Below are 20,702 nucleotides of genomic sequence, written 5' to 3' on the forward strand. Positions count from 1 at the left end.
TTTTAGCTCTTTATTCTCTCTCTCTCTCTCTCTCTCTCTCTCTTTCTCTTGCTTCCTTTTCATTTTCTTGTTGCTCGGTTTAAGGCTGGATTTTTATTATTCCTTTTTTTACAGAGCCTTTGATTCTCTAAGACTAAATTCGCCTCTCACAATTCCAGGTTGGACGCTGTTACGTTGGTTGAGTATCGTCCTGCCTTAGGCTAAAGCAATTAATTCTATCTAATTCGACATTTCCTCTCCGGGACTGGGCAGATCGGACGTTTTTTAAAAGTTTTAAAACCGAAATTAATGAAAAATAATAATGACTTCGGTAGGCAATGTCCTTCTGGCGTTTTATGCGATTTGATTTCGCAAACCTCAAATCCTCCATTGGTTGGTGTTTTTCTTCTTCCTACAGTTGAACTAACCTTTTAGCCTTTACCCGTTCGAAAAGGTTTCTGCAAACTGTTGCACCACATGAGAGGGCGAACAGTTTTGTGAGTATTTAAATGATATATTTGTCTCCTACTGCTCCTTCTTCAACCATTTCGAACAAATTCTCCGCTTGTCTGTTGCAAAGCTTATACAAAAAAAACCCACTCACTGGCAGGCATATGCTGAACGTTCGTAAATGTGTTTGAACACCCATGGAGGATACTGTAGCTGCTTGCTGCTTTGTGCGATGTAACGCAATAAATGGTCACCATAAAATAGTTCGGCAATGCAGCGCGCCTCGTGGATGCTCGTAAAACCAAACCGGACACCCTCACGTCGACCGGAATCGGTTAAGATGCTGCTCCTTTCGAAGTCGAAGACTGTGGCGGCACTAATAAAACGTGACTAAAATTAACGCATGCAGAATGGACGTTGTCTGGACGATGAACTGAAGACACACTTTAGAGTTTGGCAGTTCTTGAGCTTTTAGTGCGAAACATTTGTCATTCTTCCTTTTTGGAAATACGGCGACCCATGCCCATGCTCGTTTAACGTTCATCAGCGCACACCGCACACACGAAAGCTTTTGACACACATACATACACACACACACACACACACACGGAGAAAAATCGAGAGTGTTTTTGTGCATGTGTGTGTGTGTTTGCCGCGAGCAGGAGTTTCAGCATCGCGACCAAACAATGTTCAGCACAATTTGAAACGCTTAAGATAAGCTACATAATAAAAGGGAGAGCGATTATTGCTGTATTTTTGTAGTTGTTTGGCTCGTTTACCATTAAGGACAAAAAAAACAGTTTCGAGCGTTATTTTGTTTTCGGTCGACAATTTTACGTAGGCCTTTGAATTGTGGGTCGTCTGCCCTATTAGGCAAATGACTTACAATCGTCGCTGTATAAATAATTCGAAACTTAATTACACACCGGACCGAGAATTGGTGACACGTTCGAATGATTCTTATCGATGACTCTGTGTCCTAGCGATCCATCAAAATATTTATTGTCTTCACTGTGTTCTTTGTTAAGAGTTATAATATCAATACAACGTTATGCATTGATTTGGAGCAATTTAAGACTAGTTTTTTCTCACTATGTGCTTTTTTCCTAAGTATATGAATCGCATCAAGAGACCTCCTGATTTCTGATGCTAATCGCTTTGAGTCATGATAGTGTATTCGCTACTACAAAGTGTAGTGGAAACTGATGAGTGATACCGACAATTTGTTATCCGTTCTTGTGAAGCTTTTTTAGGTGGAATTCGTTACCAACTGGCATGCAGTATTCTTCTCTGGAGCTCATTTTTTCGCCATGTATACCGACGTAAAAGCTGCTTTTGATCGCGTGCATCAACGCCTGTTCCTAGTTCCTACAGTCTGTTGCTATTACCTTTGGTGAACTTGTTCAGCGCCTACCTCCAAAGTTGTATCTACCACGTACAGATCGACAACGCCTCTTCACGTAAACTTGAGAGATCCTCTGGTGTCCCTCAGAACCTTAGCAGTGTGGGGCCTTTGCTGTTCTCACTCAACATTAATGATGTTTCTCGACATATTACTGAAGCACAGTGTTGATTGATGCGACATCAGCGGCCCTACTAAGAAATCCGGAACTACGCGGGGGTGATACACGGATAGGTGATCGCAAATTTGCAGTCCTCCAAATCTTCACCTATCGTGGGGCAAAAGTCAGCACCAAAAACAGCATAGAGACGGAATCGCGCGCTAGAATGCAAGCTTCTACAGCATGAGGAAACATCTCACCTCAAAAAACCCTGGCGCGTCGGTCGAAGCTGGGACTGTATCGTACCTTTATGGTCCCAGTACTCACAGACAAGCCAAAACAGACAAGCCCTCTTAGCCGCTTTCGAGAGGAAGATGCTCAAAAGGATCGTTGGCCCCGAACGTGTGGAAGGACAATGGAGGAGCCGCTACAACGACGAGCTGTACGAACTTTATGACAACCGTCATGCAGCAAATTAGGCTCGCCAGGCTCCGATGGGCTGGCCATGTTATATGCATGACACCGGACGACCCAGCTCAGAAAGTCCTTTAAGGCCGTCCACACGGACAGGGGAGAGGTTCCGGACTCTGCTGCGGCAGGCCAAGACCGCAAAGCAGTTTTAGTGCCTGATAAGCAAGTAAATAAGTAAGTGTTTATGCTACGCTGATGATAATAGGTTATTTCGTCCTGTCCAGTGCGTTTCCGACTGTCTATGCTTACAAGGATCAGTTGTTGTTTTCCCCCCTATTAGTGCCGAAGTAACGACCTCGCAATATCAGTCGTTAAATGTGCGCCAGTGTCATTCTTTCGAACAGTTAGTTTAATAGTCTTTAACTGCTCCATCTCTGGGACTCAACAGTTTGCGGTTGCGGTGCAATATTATCAAAGATTTAGGAGTTACGCTGGATCGCTGCTCCTACAACATCTCAATAACAACTGTGTTAGGTAAGCTATTTAACAGATCTGCTATACAAATAGGATTGATTGAAATGTTTCTAATACCGCTACACATTATTTACGGCCATTTTGTCTAGCATATGGGCGCTAGCCATTGCTTACAACACCTTTTCACACATAAATTCCGGCTCGTTTTCTCGCTAAATCATGTTAAACTGTGACCGGCCGGATCGTTGTCACCTCTGTCGGCTAGCTGACCTTGCACGGATTAGTCCCAACAACCTTCAGATGATTGGAGCCATTCGTTCAGCTGCTCCAATTTCCAGTGCTACCTAACGGCTGGTGTGTGACATTCTTCTGCAGCTTATCTCAGGCGGCCCTTTACCCATTTTTTTCCAAACTCTCCTACCCCTTTCTGAAACTCCTACAGGCCAGTAAATGGAGTTACAAACGATGCGATGATTAACGATCGAGCAGGCAGTCTCCGCTCATTATTGCATTACGCGCGAACCTCCCAAAAAGGGGCAGCCTATGCAACCGGTCTCTCGCACTTCATCACTCATGCACGGATTAGGAATTGTGAAGATGGTGAAGAAACACACTTCTCCATACCCTGCCCTGTTCCCGCACAACTAAAATCACACCGTCACTGGTGAAGGTCGCAGCTTCACTTATGCTGTGTGTTTATGTATGCATCGGTAATGAACCAATCGGTGGTTTCACTCGGCAGGCCGTCGACAGCCGACAAGCTTTTCAACGCCTTCGGTCAGTCAGCCGCACGGTGAGGTAAACGCAAATCGTCAAATCCGTCGTATGCGCTTGGAATGGGAATGAAATCGATTATTTTATTGCGCTTCTTCAACCTGAAAAGGGTGTGCTTTGCGGTGATGTGTCTATCTTTGTCTTGCTTTCTATCACTTACGTTACCCTTCCACGTCTGTTTTAATTTTGAAAGACAAGCCCCTCAAAACTATGGCACGGGGGTTTGGGATGTTCGGTCCGGTAGCATCGTATGCTAATTTCAAGGGTTTCCTTTACACCTTTAAATCGTGCGAGGGGAGCGTAAAAAATTGCTCGCAGCGTATCGTGTAAATTAATTGGAAAGCGTTTAAATGTAAGCTTAGTGAGTGATGGCCATGTAAGGTGATAGCAGATCGCTTTATTACCTGTCGGTGAGCAGTTACAAGGGTCGGTAATGAATATCTTTAGTTGATAAGTGTCAAAGGGTCGCAACTGTTTTCCGTCAGAGAAATGGTGCAAGAGGCACACGCCCTTAGACCGAACTTCGTTAGCCGAGATTCGACCGCTCCGATCACTCAATTTGCCTTAAAATCAGACCACTTAAAATCAGACTCATTTAAAAGTGAGTGTCGAATCGAATCGCGGCGAACAAAACCCGCGCTGGAGCGATAATTTTGTTTTACAAACAACGGGACAAAAATACAGCACTTTCTCATGATTTAATGGAGCCCTAACGTCCGCCATAAGCTCTCTAAACAAAAACACCGGTATGATGGTCAAAATGGCTATCCGATGGACAGCGCAGAAAACTTGAAACATGACGAAAGTATTTAACTTAAACGTTTCTGGTGGGGCATGAGTCTGTCAACCTCATCAAGTGCCCTAGCCTTCGTATCCTTCCAGCTTTGACTACAGTCAGGATATCAGCAAAGCCAAACAGGCACGCCTTAGCACCCGCCGTTCGAAAATGGCGAGTGCATGGGCGTCCTCCGTCAGCATAGTCCAAGACTCGTACACGTAGAGGACTACCGGACGTATCAAGGTGCGGTACATCGTACATTTCGTGTGTTGTTAGGGTCTTCTGAATCTCAAGACTTAGGCACGATTCCCCTGAACAATGTGCCTTCGAATTTTGCTGCTTATTTTTTAGTCCGAAATTTCTATCGTTTCAAGGTAGTAGAACTCCTCTACCACCTCGGGATAATCGACGTCAACTGATACTCTGCTTCTGAGTCGGGCTCTATCATGGTCAGAGCCTCCGACAAGCATGTATTTTGTCTTCGTCGCATTGATCCTCAATCCAATTCTATTAACCACGCGTTTCAGTCGGGAGTGCGCCTCGCACGGATATACGCCGCCGGAGATCGAAGCCCGCGCTTTGGATGACACCCTCCAGAGCGATGTTGAACAACAAACAGGAGTTTCCGTTCCCTTTGTCAAAACTGCATTATGGAACACTCACTTTGCACTGCACCCCATTCATGGTGGCCCTTGACAACCGTACTAGCTTCCCAGGGAATCCGTACTGCTGCATGGTGTTCCAAAGTTCGGTCCGATCTATGGTATCGTAGGCCGCCTTGAAGTCAATCTCTGGTGCTGCCGGCATTTCTGGAAGATTTGCCGTAGAGTAAAGAGTGAGTTCTCGTGACCATTTCTGCTATAACAAGCAAATATTTTATATTTTTGAAAAACTTTAGCTAAATATGTTCTGTTCTATGTAGGTTTGGGTGTTAAATACTTACACACACTAATCAAAATAAGCTCTAGCAAACGTAGTTAGCAGGGATGGGAGGAAGCAGACTCGTCTTGTCCCAATCATCGATACATTTAAAAAAACCTCTTACAAATATCCACCACACCACGATCCATCAACTCAATCATCAACACCAATCTTTTCTTTCCGTGGCAGTTAACATTCGAATCGTTAAACTTCAACCACCCAAAGGCTGCTCCCGGAGGCGATCTTTGCCAACATTTATTCACTCCCTAAAGAGAATTGAGCATAAACTTCTTTTTGATCCCCTTCATACTCGCTTTAGCAATAATCAGGCGCGTGGTAGTTGTAGCAATAAATATCACCCTTTCCATTTTCGTTTGATTCCTACACCTCTCCAGTATGGAGTTTCATCCTCTCACCCTTCCTCCACAAACTGGACGACCTTGTTACCCTGTCTGTTCAATGAGGCCGAGCAGCGAAATGGTAAGCGAATTGCAATTGTGACCAGTGTAGCACAAATTATTCGCTGATTGCAATCTCTAGGATTATAATGGTTCAATGAAAACGCGATGAATAATGCTTGCGGGATCGCTAAAGATAACAGAAGCAAGTGCCCTAACGGCACGGCTGAATGGGATACGATAAAGTAAACATTGAATTATGGTGAATAAAGCATAAAGATCGCAATAGATTACTAAAGCGGAGCTGTTTTGTACGGAATATTGTATAAGAAATGCGGTTAAAAACCAATAAGTCAAATTGGGTTTGACTCTCAATTTCCAATAAATCAAACAGTAACTTTTAACCAAAATATTTGTATGAATTCAAAAGCCAATACTACATCAATCGTCGAGTAATGTAGTTGTTTTCGGTTTCTTACAACAAACCAAAAACTACAATCACCTTCGTGAGCCGTACCGTGACTGGTGGTTTAACAATTTTTCTTCACTGCTCAATAAACTCCTAGACGACACATTCGCTAGCTCGCCTAAAGTCACAGTGTTAGCGTAACGTTGTTCGTTAAGATGGGACGCTCTAAAGCAAACTATAACTCAAGCAATTTTTGTACCAACCAACAAGGCGGTAAAGATGCGATAACATACAATCATTTATCTTCCATGCGGGAATTTTCACGATTGTTTCGCAAGAATGTATCTGTATCTTTCTCTTGCTCCATTTTTGTATTTGTAGCCTTTGTCTGTCGCTTCTTTCGTGAGTTTTTTTCGCTTTCGCTTTCCACCCCACGCTGTGGTGCTCTAACGTAACAGGAAAAAAAAAGGATGCTCCCACAGCACATCACTTCACCATCCAATTATCCGCTGACCCCGTGAGGTGAAAGGGTCCGCCAAGGGATAAAATGTGTTGGTAGGATTTTGTTGGACCAGTTGGACCAATTTAATTTGAAAGTACGCTTACTCACTGGCAATGTGACGTTAGCCGCGACCGACCAGCTTCGGTGTGTTACGGTTTTCAACCTTTCGCCTCGGCTGGCCAGGGTTCGTACATATGTTCGAGTTATGGTTATGCTTTACGTAATCAGTTTTGTTAGAAGAACACTCGTTAGGCATACAATGCAACGGGTGTAAGGATAGGAAACGAGAAATGGTAATGCGTTCAACCAGCTCCTCGATCCGGGATGCATACTGTGCCAGCATTGAACGCTGAAAAACGCTGAAAATATGTTGAAGCTTTAATACATTTCTGATAATAAAATTAATCTATTTCTGACCGTTTGACCACCTTGCCGCTGAATATGTCTGGTAGTTTATGAAAATTGGGCCAAGATTAAATTTAAATTTTTGAACCTGAGAACAAATTTAGGAATTTTGTTGTATCTGCAACTAAAGCCTAGAGTATGCCAATAAGAACGTTCTGCATTACTCGAAACAACTGATATTTGGATGGTGGCAAGTTTAGAGTACAAAGTTAATGAAGGTAAAACTTCCCATTCTTCTTCTTCTTCTTCTTGGCCTGCTCAGGATTGAGCACGTCGCGTCGACATGGTCAGGTCTCCAATTAGTTTCCAGGAAACTCGGTCTAGGGCTGCAGTCCTCCATCCACGGCTGCATCCGATCTCTGACAGGTTAGACTCCACTTGATCCAGCCAACGAGCTTGCTGTGCTCTTCTGGATCGCAGGAGTTTGTGGAGTCCGTAGTAGGCACGATTCCCCTGAACAATGCGCCTTCGGATTTCGCAGCTTACGTTATTGTCTGAAGTTACGATCGTGCCAAGGTAGCAGAACTCCTCTACCATCTCGAAATCGTCGCCGTCAACTGATACTCTGCTTCTGAGTCGGTCTCTATCATGGTCAGAGCCTCCGACAAGCAGGTATTTTGTCTTCGTCGCATTGATGCTCAATCCAATTCTATTGGATTCGCGTTTCAGTCGGATGTACGCCTGAAAATCGAGCCCCGAATATCGAAGCCCGCGGTTCGCATGACACCGTCCGGAGCGATGCTGAACAACAAACAGAAGAGTCCGTCTGCTTGCCTCAGACCCCGGTGAGATTCGAACGATTCTGACAGCATTCTCGAAACTCTCACCTTGCACTGCACCCCGTCCATAGTGGCGTTTAGCAGCCGTACCAGCTTCCCAGGGAATGCACACTGCTGCATGGTGTTACAAAGTTCTTTCTGTTCTATTGTATCGTAGGCCACCTGCAAGTCAATGACCAGGTGGTGCGGTGGGATCTGGTGTTCCCGGCATTTTTGTAGGATCTGCCGTAGAGTGAAGATTTGGTCGGTTGTCGATTTGTCTCCAACAAGCTCGTCGTTGTAGCGGCTCCTCCATTGTCCTTCCACACGTTCGGGGTCAACGATCCTTTTGAGCATCTTTCTCTCGAACGCGACTAAAAGGGTCTGTTTTGGACAGGGTCGATGTCTCAGAGGTGTATGTGAGTGTCTGGGACTATAAAGGTACGATACAGTCCCAGATGTTTCCTCAGGCTGTAGAAAGACCGGCTGGCCGTCAGCATGCTAGTGCGCAACTCCGTCCTTATGCTGTTTTCGGTGCTGACTTTTGACCGGAGATAGGTGAAGTTTTGGACGACTTAAATTTCTCAGTAGGGCCACTGATGGTGCCACCATCAATTTGGTCTGCCGCCTGCTCGATCCTTTGGTAAGCCTCTGCTACCTGGGAGAGCCACAGACCAATGATGTCTATATCATCAGCGTATGCCAGGATCTGGGTTGACTTATAGAAGATGGTTCCCCAAGTCTCCACCTCCGAACTACGCATGACCTTCTCTAGCGCCAAGTTGAATAGGAGACAGGCGAGCCCATCTCCCTGACGCAGGCCTTTGGTGGTAGCAAAGGACCCTGAGAGTTTTCCATCCTCCTTCACCTGGCATGTGACGTTGGTCATGCTCATTCAACAGTTTGGCTGGGATTCTAAAAGAGCTCATGGCCTTGAAATCTATGAAGAAATGGTACGTGTTCGACTGCTGTTCAGCCATCTTTTCCAAGATTTGAGCATGGTGAAGATCTAGTCAATGGTAGATGACATATGATAATAACTAAATTAATATGATACATGATATTTGATCCTAACGTCGGAACACTTATTAGCGGACAGACCCAATGTAATAAAGAACCATATATTGGTCCATCGTGGTAACACAAAACAAACAAAAAACTCGTTCAAAGTGTATCCAATTTGAGAGACCGACTCAGATATTAAGGCATTAAAACAACATTTAGCCTTCCTATAAATTGACTCTTGCAGCGGTTAAACATTATAATTCATTATAATTCGAAGCAGCTTAATAACATGACGAACGCACCAAGCAAAAGAAATAGAAATAGCAAATTCTACACACATCTACCATTAGATTTCGTTCGTTTTTACCATTCGATAACACACGAAAACGAGCCGAGCCACCCTTAATCCCTTCTCCATAAAGGAAGCAACAAAAAGGAGCATAAGTATGATAAGCCTCCGATCTTACCACTTCTCCCACAAAGAACCGACCAAGCATGATGAATCTGTAATTTCAAATTATCGCCCTACAGCATCGATCGGTGGTCGGTCATTGATTTTTCTCGCATGTTTTCCTTTCGCAAGGGATCGAAGCTTCCCCAACGACCGATCGATCATTCCGTCATCCCCGGGTGGATTAGATTTTGTTTTTCCTTCCTTTATTATTATTTAACCCGCTCCAGTCACCATTATTAGAAGCAATTTCTTTAGCCTTACTACACAACAGAATTCCGCCATGCTCGATAGGATCTGGAAGGGCAGAGATGGTATAGCAGGCGCAGAAACGATCAGAAGTTTGGAACCAAGCAAATCCATCGTTGGCACCGCACAAAAATGGCCGCACTTTATGCGTGATTAAAAAATTATCTTCGCTAGGGGAGTACGTGTATACGTGTGTATGTTGTTTTGTTATTTTGTTTGGCTTTTTGCATTGAAATAACTTCGCAAAACAAAGGACAGATCGGTCTCGCTTTCGGCTTACATTACGGCCAGGCTTCCGATTTTGTGTTTCGCGTAGCGAAGGCGATAGAGCGGGCAATGACTGTGATTAGGAGCAGTGGTGGATGGGTTTTTCGTGCAGTGCTGCTGGCATGCTGTTTTCGACTCCCCATCGGGCAACTCGCGGCGTCCCTTAATTCTATCCAGCCCGCTGGTACGCTTATCGACTCCATTATCCAGCCGGAGGCGATGAACTGTAAGAGGAAATCATTGAAATTAGCCGCTGGCAAAGGGAGAACCTGGGCTTGAACTTGCTGATAGTTCAAACGTTCGCTAATTTGGATGGTTTTATGTATTAGGTATTAACACGATCGGATCTGGGATCTTGTCCAACCCAGACAGTTCTCCAGTATGCCGGATTAGCTAATCTTCCTTTTTTGGTATTATATGTTAAAAGGTCCTTCACTCCATTCTTCACTCGATTTATCTTTAAGGTCGATAGGTAGTTTGCTAGTTGGTTTAGTAAAACTACTAGTTGATGGATTAGTTCAGAGAGACTTAAAGTTATTAAACTTAGTTCGTGTTCAATAAATCTCTGTTCAAGTAGAAACTAGACATAACACATCAGTCCAACACGTCAAATTTTCAGGAAAAAGTTTAACTCTTCGGCAAAGAGTTCTCAGCAAGATCAAATATCACCTAATACGTCTTCTCGTTTGCAGGACTGATTATCCAGCTACGAGGAAAACTGACTAAAAAATGCCAGAAGTAGCAGAATAAAATTTTATGAGGTTGTAGCCCCGCCAACCTGAACTAATCTCTCGATCGCGCATTACAATCCCGATGCGACAGAGTATGTAAATGATGAATTATTAATAGCCCAACCGAACACTGTACGTGTTCACATCCTTCTGAAGGTCAGCCGGAAGCTTCGGTAATGCTTTGCGAGAAAACGATTACGCCTCGCATTAACGATCTCTAGCTCGCGCTTCCTTATCGATATGATCGTGGAAAATATGAGGAGGAGAGAGTTCGGGAGTGGGAGCAACCACCCAAACAGAAGCCCATCCATGCCAGCCGTGTGCTGCCCATGCCTCACCGAGACGATGGGGGTAATTATCGGACGGTAATTTTCCTCCGGCACAAGATGTCACGCGTATGCTCCTCGGGCACGGTAGATGAAGGATGTGCCATCCTGACTGCCTCATAAATATGGAAAATATTTTGTCCGATTTCAATCTCGCATTCCATTTTAGCTGCTGGTTTTAGCTTCCTTTTGTAACCGCTGCACACGGGAAGCATTTGTTGACAACGCGGTAACAACATCTCGACAACAAAGAAACTTTTGTTGAATGAATAAGCAGGAATCGGTTACAAGGGTTGGGGGCGCAGGGGTTGGTCGAAGGGGCACTAGTAGGAAAAGGATGTGCCCCCTATCAATCGATCAATTTGGCAAACAAGCCATCCATTGCACGGCGCACCGTGTACCGTGGGTGAGGCATGAAAATTGCGCACTGTGCAACAACCGTTCCGTACTACCCTCACTGCTCCCCCGTTGAAGGTCACTGGCCGTGAACTCTGTGCGTGTGTGAAGATGGGGAGAATCGAGGCAAGGCTTGAAAGGACATCTATTCAATGTAGATGAGACCGTGAGTGTGGGCAATTGTTCTTGGGAGCCTATCGCGCGGCAGGGATCGAAACGGACCAGCATAACAGCATAATGCAGCATTATTATCATAACAAACGAAGAAATAATATGCAGAAAAAATAAAAAAAACGGGGGGAGAGAGATACAGTGAAAGGGGAGGGGGTATTGACTGAATGTTATGTTACGGATGCAAAAGTTACTGCGAGGAAGACCGCAGCGCAGCATGATTGCCTTGTTTTTCTATTTTTTATTTTTGGTTTGACAAATTTGATGCTGGACCGGCCCGGTGGTGTAGGCGACAGCGGCGCCAGGTCGGCAGAACCGGGGTTCAAATCCCATCTGTACCTTCCCTCCGTAGTGAGAACTGACCCCCTCTACGTGGTATACATACGTCAAGCAATAAGGCCAGGCCGTTCTCACGAAAAAAATAAATCTAGACCTGCCATTTCTGGCTTGTTTGGCTTCATTTTACCCTTAGCTGGATATTAAGCCCTTCCTAGTACTGTACAGCAAGTAAATATTTGACTTACATCACATACGTACAGGAAAAGTATATAACTGAATAAATTATTGTCTACAAACAGCTTTGAAACTGATACGCATTTTGGCATAATGACTCGCTCGGTCATGACGGCCAGGCGCCGGTCTTCTCACGCCATGACCAGGATTGAAATCCCGTCCGGACCGTTCCAAGGTAATGAGGACTGAGCATCCAACTACGAGATATCAGAAAGGCTCGTAAGCCATTCGATGGCTGGCATAGCCGAGCAGGTCGTTAAGATATTTATACAAGAAGATATTTATTTGCTAACTTAAATGATGCAACCAAGGGAGTCTGATAGATTTATACAACCTAGCTGACTAATCAATCCTTGCTTTGGCGAAAAGGCCACCATGGGGTTCGATACGCTTGGAGCTCGAGTGCTAGTGTTCTTTTATTTTCGTAATGTTGATGTTTGGTTTACGAGGGCTGACAATAAAGTAAGGTCTCCAACGCTGCAACTTCGCCGGATCACGCGCTAGCCGAAATCTGGCAACACCGCCGTGTTCCTTGGTTCCCCCCCTACCACTTTGCTGCTGGGTGAGGCTTCCCCGACCGCTCAGTCTTGGCTGAGCAGCCGTCAACGATGGAGGTACCCCTCGCGTCAGCGTCCAAGTGCGAATTGCGTTCTGTAATACGTTTTTTGAGTGCGAAAAAGGTGACACCTATTGAAATCTATCGTCAACTAGTTCAAGTTTACGGGGAAAAGTGTATGGACATAAAAAAAACGTGCGTAAGTGGAGCCGCGAGTTCAATTCCGGGCGCACTAATGTTCACGACGAGGAGAGAAGTGGCCGACCGTCGGTCTCGGATGCGATTGTTCAAGCAGTGGAGGCAGAAATGCTCAAAAACCGCCGTGCGACAATTAGGGACTTGGAAGAGAAGCTTGGAGGAGTGTGTAGCAACGAAACAATCCGTCATATCCTTGTGAACAACTTGCAGTATCACAAAGTTTCTGCCCGATGGGTGCCGAAACAGCTGACCGAAGACCACAAGAGGTCAACACCTGGCTGCGCGAGGCGGACGGAGAGTGGTATTCTGCCGGCAAAGAAAAGTTTATCGTGCGGATGCGCAAGGTGTTGGAAAAAAATGACAATTATGTAGAAAAGTAGCCAAGACCTTGGCCTTTCCAACGGTGTATCGCTTTTTGTAAATAAATGTCATTTTCTATGAAAAAAAAAAAATTGGAGACCTTACTTTATTGTCAGCCCTCGTAAGTACATGTTAACTCTCAGGATCAGAATCCAATTCGCTTACAAACTAAAACGACATGATTATGATTTTGCGCTGATTGGAGTTAACCTACATCTTTGGATTAATTGCATGCTTCTTCGCCTTGGCTTATCGACCTCTAAGGTCATGCCGGCCATCGAAATGGCTTTCTAGACTGCCGAACCCGAAATTCGAACCTCGGTCCCGCCGTCTAAAGACAGGCGCCGCTGTCGGCTACACCATCGGGGCCGCCCAATTGCATGTATTGTTTGAAGTAATTCTAGTTGTAGACGATTATGAAACGTTTGATAAAGTGTACAGAAGCAATATGGCCATGCCACTTACACAATACAACACAATATTTTTTGTTTATTGATTACAGTAAAGCTGTTAATATAGCACCGCCCGCGCCTGCCCCCATCAGTCCACCTCTTGCAGCTGATCCTAGCGAATGCCTAGGGGCGGTCGGTTTTGATTTGCCACTGGAAGAACTCTTCACCGTTTTTTTGTTGGTGTTGCCTGCACCAGGAAAGGCATCAGCAGGATCATAACACAGCAGCATCAAGCAAACTGTAACCACCAGTGTGATCTTAAACAGCTTTCCTACAAAAGGATTGGTAAAATATAATGGTGAACAATACAAGATTTTAGCGTTCGTTAGAGCTGATTGTATTACTCTTACCAGCCATAATCTGCATCGTTTTGTATGTTGCCTGTTTCCACTAGTCTGAATTAAACTGTAATTTGCAGTTAGACCTGCAACTGCATTATATACTGTTCACAAGTTCGAACACTTAAGCGATTCAGCTGTTCATACAAGATTTTGTTTGCTAAAAGAAAAAAGCAGACAGTCACTGTTTGTCAACTTGTTATACTATTTGCTATGTGTCTTCTAAACATGGAAAGTTATTGCAAATCGTAATCTTCGTAGCTCTCACGCGTTGAATTGATGTAGATTGATTTTCGTTAGAACTGCACGTGCTGGAATTTACAGCGGTTTCGCAATCAAGAAGTAATTTTGAAGCCTTTTTTTACTCTGTTTATACTGAAGTGAATATGATGTCAAATCTTACCCCTGAAACTAAGCTTAACCTCTAAAGTAGTTGAAAGTTGGAATGTTTTGTGCTATTTCTGGAATATTGCGGCCGACTCTACTTGGAATGATTTTATTTCATTTTGAAGATGTGTTGAGAAGGTTAAACCGATCCCAGTTTTGAAGCATCTGCTAATGGCCATGTTGAGCAGAAATTAGAAGACCCGCTATTATCCATTTCACGAAAGTACTATTTTCAATATTTCTTTTACTGCTTCTTGGCCTAACGCCATGCAGCCTGACAGCCATCCTATATTTTCTGATAAATTTTCTGTGGCTTTCGTAGTGAGGTTTGAGTATCCAACTACGTATTTTCAACAAGTACAGTAATCGAATATATCATCGAACTATAAAGATATTTCAGATATTCGTTCATAAGTTTCGTGATTTGTAGGAATGGAAGTATTATATGGAATCATATTTGGGAAAAATCAAATTTTTATGAGGAATTTTAGGTTAGAAATTTTCCACTTTGCCCATTATTTTAGGGCAGCTCAGCATAAGTTACAATTCTACCCCATTACAAGGGTTAATCCTCCTCTGTTCGATCCTCCTTCCGTCACCACTACTCCTCTGTTCAATTACGTTATAACGTGTCAGAAGTTTCCATACTATCACAAGAGCAACAAAACTTTGGAAGTGTCATAATTATCACTTTTGTATGATTTATTACGGCCGGGTTGGTTCATTTCTGCTTGTAGCAGCATTGCTACACACATTGTCTTGTTTTATGCGTGGGCATGAACCTTGTTTCCATATACGCTACTGGTGTAGTCGGCATATGAGAAAGAAAAGCTAAAGTTGTTTTGAAATTTGTTTTGTAAATTCAAACAACATTACTGCATGTCTAACACAACATAATCGCAACTGAAATTGTCTAGCCACAAGCACACATTTAAGTACACTTAGAGGACAGCAAAGGGACGAGATAGAGCAAAACTAAGACAACCGGATTGCGATGCAATCTGTCATGATTTGCGCTGCAAAAATCATTCGCCCTACGATTTGCCCTTCTACCTTTACCTGCCTTTGTACCTCGTATATCTCTGCCAAACTACACATTACGGGTGTGAACCAGCTGTCAGTGACTTTGCATGACGTGGCGCCTGATCACATATTCCACTCGCACGCACCTCTTTCGCCCAAGCCACCACCAAACACCCCCACGATTAATACCCTTGCGATCAGCTACCACGGATAACTGTAGACAAACGGTTTAACTGGGCGCCACAAAAATTCCACTACGCGGCGCAGCTCCACATGCACACAAACAACCTTCAGAATGGATTAAATGTCTCGTGCTAAAGCATATCCGTAACGTAGGGCCAAGCGGGTAAAGTGAAGGTTGGCAAAGGAGGGAAATTAAGTAAATAAAATTAAAATCCCAAACCCACTGCTGGTGTGGCGAGATATTACCGAACCGCGCCAGATGAGATTTAAGATGACAGTCACCAAACTAAGCACTTCGGGACGCACAGAAAGCAAAAGCCTTCCATCCAAACGGTGGAGTGCGGAAAGTTCGATTTTTTTTTAAAGCTCGCTCGCCTTTGCAGGTATGCTTGCTTGTGTGTTTGTGTCTGTGTGTGTGTGTGTGTGAGTAGGTGGATGGCAAGTTGAAGGAAGGTTTGAGAATTTGCGTCACAAAAATGGGAAGCGTTTTTGCTAAACTTCGTATCCGGAAATTAATGTTTAATCGTATAGAATTCCTTTGTTTGGTGTTTATTTTTGTTGTTACTCTTTCTTTGTTTTACAGGCATTTCTCCGGGTAAGAGCTCCAGCCTCCTGGACAAACGAGAACTAGTTTTGCCAAAATATCTGTCTAACAAACTCAACTATTTGATGTCGATGTCTTCCAGCATTGATCTTTTATTTCACTTCATTAAAAATATAAAAAAATATTTAAAAAAAATCTGAAACTTTTCAAGTTGTATGTACAATAGATCTTACCCCCCTTTTTTGGGGAATGACCAAACAAGAAATAGCGATTACCAGCAACAACAAAAAATTAAATGAAAGAATCTTGTGGCGTTTCCCTAAATCTACCGTAGCGAATGCTGTCAGCATTAGAAATGATTGCCAACTGGCCTATGTTGTCGGGGTATGCTATTGCCATGCTGAGGAAAGAATAACTATTAACGCTGGGATCATGTACATTAAATCTATACCCAACGAAAAAAAAAAACTACTACCACCCTGGAAGGAAGGTGAATGAACAAGGCGGGACGATTTTATCGAACGCTGGGCGGGGGCTGGAAGTAGAATAAAAATTGACGAACAACTCAACGGCGTATTCGACCTTCCAAAACCTTCGGCAAGCCGGTCCCGAAACAGGTTTTTCGACAACAAAAAAACAGCACTTTCTAATTAAGAAGTGAGAAAGAAAATGATACCGTCACAGTGAGCGGGCGTCGAACCGCAGCATACAAAAAATAAAAAAAATAAACAATCAACAAGCGAGTATGCAAACCACGAACGCTACCAAGAGTCAGCGAGGAAACGTGACTTACGTGCGAGGGCGGTGAGCTCATAATTTGTCATTCACCTCCCGTTCGCAGGCCTCAGGACCGTTCGGTTTGCTTTCAAACCTCTCTACGAACAACACGCCCCCTTGTGCTGAAGAAAAGCACCACACACACACACACACACTCTCTCTCTATAGGAAAAAAAAGGTCTAGAACAAAGGTTCTGCCCGAAACTAAACCGAAAAATATCAAAACCTGCTACACTGCTGCTGGAATGTTGTCAACCAGCCGACAGGAAGGAAAAAAAGAAACAAACAGTGAACAAAATTTCAGCACAAACGTGATTTGAATAGGTTAGAGCGGAAAGTCAATCGTTCAGTACATTTAATCGCTAGTGTTACGCTTTAAATTTTGATTTTTCAAATCAAAAGATTTCAACGCGCGCAAAGCGACAAACCTGCTTAAGTCACTAGAAGGGAGGTTGTTTTTTTTTTTTTTTTTTTCATTGTTGGTGGTATGGTTTTACGAACCGTTTTCGCTTATCATACTCCCAAGTTGTTTATGTTGCCCCGTTACGCTGCATTTATTCTGCGCGCGTATATATTTCTTCGGTACAGTAAAGCGTACACGTGATGCGCGATGGAAGAAAGCCCACTAATGGAATGGTTTTAAGTGCGTGTGAACCTTGCCTAGTGACAACAGTTAAATTTCTTTCCCTGCGTTCCTGAGCAGCGTTGGATAATAAAAGAGGAAGGTTATGCTCTAACGAGCAAACAGATTACAGCTTTTTTTTTAAATTTGTTGTGGAGTCCTCACGTCAGTTCGTTTGACATTAATGTGATTGATCATTGCAATGAAGGTATTTTAGTTCTTAAATTATATCAATCAGTTTAATAACTTTATTTCTAGATATCAAAATTTCAATGCATAGTGCGTTAATGACAATAATATAACAATAATTTTTGTTTAATAGTTTCAAGATCTAAATTACTCAACTTCCCTTCCTCTTGGGCATGAGGTCTTCTATTCTAAATTCGTTGTACCAATTAATCAAACACATCCCTTTGCTCTCCACAGCATTGGCTTTGAGCCAGCATGCTTTGGGTCCCCAAACCAGCATAATGTACCGTGAAATGCAAACAACGTTACAAATGCACACACGCCCAAGCCGTTACAAGATGCGCATCTAAATCAAAGCACCGGGAACCATTATGCAAATCGCGAACGGTGTAGCAAAACAAAGCGGCAGAAAATAAAACAAAACAGGCACAAAACTCTACGAATGCCACCATCAAACCGGCCGGCCCAGAGAGATTGAAGGCAGCTTCGGAGTCCGCTAGAAGATGGTCTTCCAATTAATTTAATGAACTACCACCGATTGGAGGATGGGAAACGGGGACTAAATTCGCTCGGAGGCTTTCCTGCATAACGGGAAACTGTTAATTCCTGGCGGCTGGGATCCGATTTTGAGACAAACGCGTGTAAGGCACAGAATAAATGAAACCACAAATAAATTGACTGCAAATAGTGAAGAGCCAGCGGTGCCTTACGGTGGAGCGTTTGAACGGGTTCTCTTACCTCACTCGGAACAGTAATTTAAATAAATGTTGTGCTGCAAACGAGCAATGTCTTTTGGGGGTCCTTTTGCACCGCAACGGTGCGAGACATCGGGGTGGAAGTTTTTGGAGTGCTCGGAGAAAGGAAAGGCAATGAGCGGTGGAAAGATGAAACATATGATTAATTAAATTCCATCACGTTTCCTGGTCAGCCTCCGGTAACAGAATGGCTAGATGCAGCGTGCTGATTTGCGATTCTAATCAATTTCCTGACTCTTCTTTGAAGTTCGGTGGCTAGGATGAAGGTGTGCTAGAGATTGGTGTGGTGGCGAAATAGGGGGAAAACTATATACGTGCATGTTTCTAGCATTGCTTCGCTTCTCCTGTTGACTGATTATGATGACCTCCAGCAGATAACTCGGAAGAACTGTTCTTACGACTAGCCATAGAGGATGAAAGTCGATGCACACAGCACGCCTCCGTGCGCTTATCTGCAGCTTAATAAGACTTGTGATTTCTTGCAATCGTGAAATCTTTCAGGGGGTTTTGAGCATTTCATAAATGATAATAATATGATTGGGTTGCAGAATCAAGTCACAAAAAGAGTGCTTTGGATACTATTGAAGAGAATCTGTGGAACTCTCCTGGTTTCGCAAAGAGGTATTCAAAAGTGAGTGTATATTTCGGAGAATACCTTGGTATAAGTTTCGTAAATGGTAACCACTTCAAGTTTCATATATGACCAAAATGACAACATCGATCATACTACGATTTCGAATCGTACAAACATCCATTCCATTCAGATTTGGAAGCTTCGTCTCCTGTCGTTACCACACTACCACGCTAGAACCACGCATCGCAACGATATAGCCCTTCACATGCCCAACACAAGGCTGCTTAGGCATATCCATGACGTACAGTGCTCATACCGGCCGAAGAAGAACAATAGCTCGTTAGGGCACGCTACGCTCCGCTCAATCATTATTGCATCATAATTAAATTGTACTATCTGTCTGTGGTGTACGTGTACAACCGCACCATCTAGCCTTGCGGGCTCGTAACGAACCCGAACCGAACTTGTCCAGCCTTTAAGCGCCTGCTGGCCCGCTTCAATTGCTTCGATTCCCGGCGAAAACCGTAATAATGTACCGAGAGCGTACTACAATTTCGTTTTGCGCGTTCTTCATCCCTGTCGCCTGATGCATGTAGGTAGATTGAACGTGGCCGGATGGCAGGCCATTCTATTTGATTACCTTCTGGAAAATCCTCCGAATGACCCTCCGGGACACGATTCCGCATATCGCCAAAGGCGGGAGGCCCACCAAAAGTCCCAACCGGATGGCAATTCGTGGACGTAGACAGAATGGTGGTTTTTGCCGTCACGGATAAATCGGTCAAATTCTCGCTGTCTCGCTCTATCGGGCAAAGTGTCCAAGGCAGCGCAACGTCTTGCAGGGGGGAAAGGAAATTACGCGGGCATCGTTCAATGGGGAAAACACTCTAGCCATTGGATAGCAAATCGTGACGTGATTTTCTTTCCCGTTTTCTTTTTTTATTCCTCTGCCATAGATTAAGAATGGGGAAAAACCTTCATCTTTGCCTTATGGGGTCGTCAACCGATCATTTGACCAGGCAGAATCGGTTGCGATAGACGTCAAACGTTTGTTTTGTTGTTACTTTTGTAGCAGACCACATATTTTTTTTATAAGACTTTTCAAGTTGGTACTTGAATTTTGAACATTATCATTATCAGTAACATTCACTATGTTTGTTTGCTTTAGGGATTTTTGATACAACTCATTCGACAGTTCCCTGACGCGGTTATGTGGTCATTCGATGGTGGTACCGATTGAAATAACATGCCAGCCTTATGCTATAAAGTGTGTAACAAATCCCGAGAATTCACTCAAGCAACCATCGTAGCCATCGTAGAAAATTTGAGAAGATAAGCAGTTATGATTGTAGCTGGATTAGCTTAATCTCTTGAAAGTCCCACTGACAGTAGTGACAGGTAGGGCAGCAAAATACTCACACAAAATAGTTGACCCCTTCCAGACTCAAATGTATCCGCGCTCTGTTTAGTCTCTTTTCTGTTTCTTCCACATTGTTAGTAGAAATTGTTCGCACAGCTTCGTCGGGATCGATATGTCAACGATCGACGTCGCCCCGATGACGTGAGCTTTTGGTTCCCAGACACACATACACATGTGTGCTACGCTTTATTCTAACGTTTTATCGCCACCCTGCCATGCTCGTTCCACCACACTGCGATTAGTTTGATGAAAGTATCGTGTTTGTGTGTGTGTGTATGTTGTGTGACTCTTCGGTACATGAGAACAGAACCACGCGAACCGCGACGTATTGACATTCCATCGGAGGTCAGTTGATTCCCATACCACCGGATCGAAACATATTCCGAAAGACCCAAGCGTGCCCGAAGGCCGATGACCGATAAAAAAAAAAATAGAGTCACCACCACCCCAGGAA

At 43.9% G+C, this 20,702-nt stretch overlaps 2 protein-coding genes across 3 annotated transcripts in view; one reads left to right on the top strand and one right to left on the bottom strand.

Annotated features, from left to right (window-relative positions):
- The window catches only part of LOC126567781 (cadherin-86C), a 96,363-nt gene that overhangs the window by 58,189 nt on the left and 17,472 nt on the right, over positions 1-20,702 (top strand). The window lies entirely within an intron of this gene.
- On the bottom strand, positions 13,481-13,802 carry LOC126561635 (uncharacterized). The gene is made up of 2 exons (XM_050217907.1): positions 13,787-13,802; positions 13,481-13,707 (listed from the first exon to the last, which is right to left on the bottom strand). Exons 1-2 carry the CDS (start codon positions 13,800-13,802, stop codon positions 13,481-13,483), a joined length of 243 nt encoding a protein of 80 aa, XP_050073864.1.

This window comes from Anopheles maculipalpis, chromosome X, assembly GCF_943734695.1.
Source record: "Anopheles maculipalpis chromosome X, idAnoMacuDA_375_x, whole genome shotgun sequence".
Lineage (NCBI taxonomy): Eukaryota > Metazoa > Arthropoda > Insecta > Diptera > Culicidae > Anopheles > Anopheles maculipalpis.